The 4,779-nt window shown below is 58.3% G+C and overlaps 1 protein-coding gene across 1 annotated transcript in view; it reads right to left on the reverse strand.

The window, feature by feature from the left end:
- TRPM2 (transient receptor potential cation channel, subfamily M, member 2) overlaps positions 1 to 4,779 on the reverse strand; it is a 62,976-nt gene that overhangs the window by 1,647 nt on the left and 56,550 nt on the right. Inside the window, exons 29-31 of the mRNA XM_008567694.1 lie at positions 4,438 to 4,543; positions 2,403 to 2,504; positions 688 to 804 (exon numbers count right to left, since the gene is read on the reverse strand). Coding sequence (XP_008565916.1) covers positions 688 to 804; positions 2,403 to 2,504; positions 4,438 to 4,543 — 325 coding nt within the window. The remainder of the gene's footprint in view (positions 1 to 687; positions 805 to 2,402; positions 2,505 to 4,437; positions 4,544 to 4,779) is intronic.

Consider the following 4,779-nt stretch of genomic DNA (forward strand, 5'->3'; position numbering starts at 1 on the left):
CCCACTCCCCTCCTGTGAAGGGGAGTGAGATCGCCTGCCTCAGGAGCCGGGGGTGGTACCTTCAGGCCCAGGGATCCTCACACGAGAGGGGGAGTGGACAAGCCCTGCTCAGAGGGACAGTTGTCCCTTGATATCTACAGGGAATGGATTCTGAGACCCCCATGGAACCCACGTATATGAAAAGTGTTCCACATCTACAAATACTGTATTTTCAATCCACAGCTTGTTAAAAAAAATCCAGGCATGAGTGGACTGCACAGTTCAAACCTGAGCTGTGCAAGGACGAGATGTACTTTATCCCCAAATAAAGCCCAGGTTTTGTCATGTGGGACTGTGTCGTCAAGATATGGACTAAGAATATGTAGGGTTGACCTAAGCACAGGGGACGGATGTCCTCACGGGGGTGTGAGCCTGGGCAGGGAAGGCCTCACGACCTCATCCTGGACACAGTGCTCCCAGCGCCTCATGGCCACCTGCCCAACCCTTGGCCTGGCATCTGCTGCTGCTCTTTGGCCTCTGCCTGGAGCTCCCCTGGGACCTTTCAGGCAAGACTCTGACCCCTGCAGCCCCCACTCTCTGGTCCTGGCAGCACTGGCCCCGGGCCCCAGAAGCCCCTGAGGTGTATCCATAGCAAGTACCCTGTCTCCCCCCATGTCTCCCCCACTCCTGGGTCCCCCAGCCCCTTACAGAGTTCAGCCTCTTGAGCTCCACGTCGTTCTGGTCCTGGAAGTGGATGCTGATAGCCACCGTCTCTATCCAGGCGTTGTCTGTGTTCCTGGGGTCATCCATGTACCCTTTGTACACCTGCGAGGGCCAGCACAGCAGATGGACTCCTGAGTCCCATCCAGCCCACCCCTGAGGGGCTTCCCTCCCAAGGGAGGGGCCTCCCAGGACAGGCTCTGAGCACAGCCATCCATGGCACCCTGTTCCCCAGCCTCCAGCCTGGTGCTCTCCTTGCCCCGTCCAGCCACTCAGGGCTGCCTGACATGGGCTTTAGCTTGGACCGATGAGTTTCAAGGGCCATGGCCTCTCTCATCCCACTCCCAGCCTTTGGCCAGCCTAGAGGCCCTTGGACATCAGACTTGACTGTCCTTGGCCTCCCAAGATCCTGAAAGGATCAAGAGGAGAGAGAGCCTTGAAAACATTCTGCTCAGAAGCCAAAGGCCACATGCTGCAGGATTCCACTTATATAAACATCTGGGCCAGGTAAGTCCACAGAGACAGAAAGCAGATGGAGGGGGCCAGGGCTGGGGAGGGGCTACGCTGACTGCTCATGGGTGTGGGTTTTTTGTGGGGAGATACAAATGTTTCGGACCTGGATGTAGGTGGTGGCCGCACAACACTGCAAATGCACTAAATGCCACAGAAGTATTCACTTTAAAGTGGTTGACTTTATGTTAGGTGAATTTCACCTCAGTAAAAGTAGATTTATTTTAAATGGCAAGAAAAGAGAGATGGTGGTGTCCTCTGGGGTGCTGTGCAGCTTAAGCCACACGAAACGCTGGGCTGGTGGGTCACAAATGCCCAACACGCAGTCGCACCAGTCTCCACCTGCGATGTAACGGTGATGGGTCTGCACTGACCTCCTGCCATCCAGAGGCCCGCCTACATGAAGTGTGCGATGTGCGGTCTACAAGACACTAGGGAATCCTGAACAAGAGTGAGGTGGATGTGAAAATCTTGATCTAAAACTAAGATCATTGAAGATGAAGAGGAAAAGCAAATTATGGGAAAACGTGCCCTGAGTAGCCCGTTTTTACTGAAAGAGTGAACGTTTGCACGGAGAGAGAGTGGGGACTGAGCCTTTCTGAAGAAAGACCGGGGTTTCTAAAGAAGCAAACAAAGCAGCCTGGCATGGTCAGCCGGGCAGGGCATCTGTGCGGCGTGGGGGGCTTCTGCTTTCCTCCGCGCACCGGTATGTCAGATGTGCACTGCTTTTGTAACTAGGTAAAGATTCAATAAAGAAAATGAGCCAGCAAATGCTCCTGGCCGGCCTGAGGCCCCCCAGAGTGCCCTGAGCTCAGCAGGGTGGGTGTCCCAGCGCCCTCAGGCCAGCGCCAGCGTGCTCAGGGCAGGTGGAGCCAGACCTCTGAGCAGCCTGTCCCCCCTGGAAGGTGGCAGGGGTCCTTGGCCCAACCCCCTTGACTTGGCGAGAAGAAAACGGTACAGAGAGGGCAAGTGAGGTGCTCAAGGTGCCCAGACCCTCAGCCACACTCCCTGGTCCCAGTTCCTTCTTGTTCATCCAGGAGCTGCAGGGTGTGGGGATGGGAGCTGAGACTGCTGTCACCTGGCCGGGCTGGAGCAAGACCCCAGCGTCACGTTGTGCTCATTCCTCACAAGCACATGGAGCCCAGAGCCCAGAGCACTGCGTGCAAGTGGGAGCAGAGCAGGAAGGCCCCTACCTCCATGCCCCGCTTCAGCAAGTTCTCAAAGGATGGCCAGGACTCCTGCCGAAGGATCTGCTTCAGCTTCCGGGGCAGCGTCTCCCCCGGCTCCCGGGAGCCCTGGGCAGAGAGGGGGAAGGGGCAGGTCAGCAAGGCATCCACACCAGGTCTCAGGCCGCTCTAGCCCATCTCCACTGGCCTGGCCACCTGCCCCCTGTGGGCAGCCCACCAGCCCCCCAGGAGCCGAAGGCCAGCCAGCCTCTGGCAGCCTGGAGCTGCTGTCCCAGGGCTGGAGTGACACTGCCCAGAACCCACTATCCACGTCCTCATTTGACAGCCTCATGCAGCCTAAGTGGGGGTGTGAGGTCAAAGGCACAGCCTTTGAGGAGCAGGGATAGCCCCCCACAATCCCTGCACCAGCCTCCCTGGGCTCCCTGTGAAGTGGCCCAGACGTCCCTGCAGACCAGTGGCAGTTGGGCTGCGTTCTCCGTTTGGTGGCATTTCCCAGTCCCACCTCCCACCTGCACTGCAGCACGCAGGGCTCTCAGCCACTCCTGAGTGCCACCTGCCTCCTGGATGTGGACCTGCCCTGGCACCTCCCCTCTCCCCACCGTCTTGGACTCTATTTGTTATGCAAAGTCCCCTGAAAGACATGTATCTCATGAAGCCTTTGTAGGCCTGGCATGTCCGTCCCACCTCAGCCCCAGAGACACCCCTGCCCTCGCTAGCACACACGCCCTGTAGAGGCAGGAGCCTGGGGGCTCCTCATGATGCCCCCTTGGTGACCAGCTGGAGTTGACTGGGCTGCAGGTCAGCAGGACCATGTCAGACCCAACCACACACACCCTGCCTGGAGACCAAAGTGCCAGAGGGCGGAGGATGAATCATGCTCCAAGAGAGTCCCTGGGCAAGCACAGCTAAGCTGCGAGAAGACTCCGAGCCACTGACTGGGCTGCAGGTCAGCAGGACCACGTCAGACCCAACCACACACACCCTGCCTGGAGACCAAAGTGCCAGAGGGCGGAGGACGAATCATGCTCCAAGAGAGTCCCTGGGCAAGCACAGCTAAGCTGCGAGAAGACTCCGAGCCAATGACTGCCTCGCTGCAGGCAGGGGCCACGGCTGTAGGGCCCAGAGCCACCCACAGTGCTTGACGCAGCAGCTGGGCCTCAGCCTAGAAGCCACGTTCACCCTGAAGACCGGCGGCAGTGGCCCCGCTGCCCTGAGCACAATGTGGCAACACGTCACTCCCAGCAAAGGCACCCTCTGGGCCATGGTTGGGGTCAGAGAAATACGACAGCTTCCTACTGAGGGATGGTGAATCTCAGACTCTACATCCCAGACGCTGTGCACCATGGCTGGGGCCCTGCGGGACTCTCCTCCCGGCAGGATGAGCCTCTTCTGACCCTGCAGTTAGGGGGGCCTGGTGGGGGTGCAGAGGGGGGCCTGATCTAGGGGCAACATGAGCATTCAGAACCACTTGGACAGGAGAGGCTGGGCCTTCTGCACCCTGATCCTGCCTGTCTGTCCCCACAGCCTCAGGGACACACCCTGCCCTTCAGCCCCATGACCAGCTGCTGCCCCTGAGTTGAGGGGCCTGTGCCCCTGCCCCTGTCCCTGGACAACGCCATCCTGTCTTCAGGGCTTGGCTCAGGTGCTAGATGGTGAGGGGCATATCTGAGACACCTGTGAGGAGCCATCTCAGCCCCCTGATGCCCCAAGCACAGCAGGGGGACTCTGTTCAGCCTCCAAGGTAGCCCCAGCCCTGAGCCTGGGACACAGGAGGTGCTCAATTAGTGTCTATGCACCAAAGAGAATCCGAGCCTCAGTTTTCATAGTCGCAAAATGAGGACACAGGAGGGGGGAGAATGTCTTCTAAAAAGCGAAGTGCCCGAACCACTGCTATTCAGAACCAGGGGTGGGCTCTGGAGCTGTCCCTGCCCAGTGACCACAGGTGGCTGGTGCTCAGACAGGGGCCAAAGGACAGATGATGAAATGACCAAGCGGACAGACTGGCTGACAGCTACCATCACCGCTGGCTGCAGTGGCTTACCCCTGGCAGGGCCCAGTGTTCTGAGAGAGGGTGTTCCACCACCAACACCTCCAGCATTTTCTTTATGCTTTTCCTACAGATGGCTCCGTCCTGATTCCGTCTCCACCTGAAAAAGGGAACTGCTCACACCTCCAGGATGCCATGAGGCCCCTTGCCCCATGCCCCTGTGCCTGTGCTGAAGCCAGGGTAGGCAGTGTCAGGCCTCTGCCGGCTTAACCCCAGCTTTTTAAGGACCTAAACCCCAGTGAAAGAACTGAGACAGTCACCTCTGAGGAAATGTTCTTCCCCACCTGCATACTAGAAAGGGCTCCAGCCTTTTTGGAGAGTTTTTTTTTAAATCAA

Source organism: Galeopterus variegatus, unplaced genomic scaffold, assembly GCF_000696425.1.
Source record: "Galeopterus variegatus unplaced genomic scaffold, G_variegatus-3.0.2 Scaffold336, whole genome shotgun sequence".
Classification (NCBI taxonomy): Eukaryota; Metazoa; Chordata; class Mammalia; order Dermoptera; family Cynocephalidae; genus Galeopterus; species Galeopterus variegatus.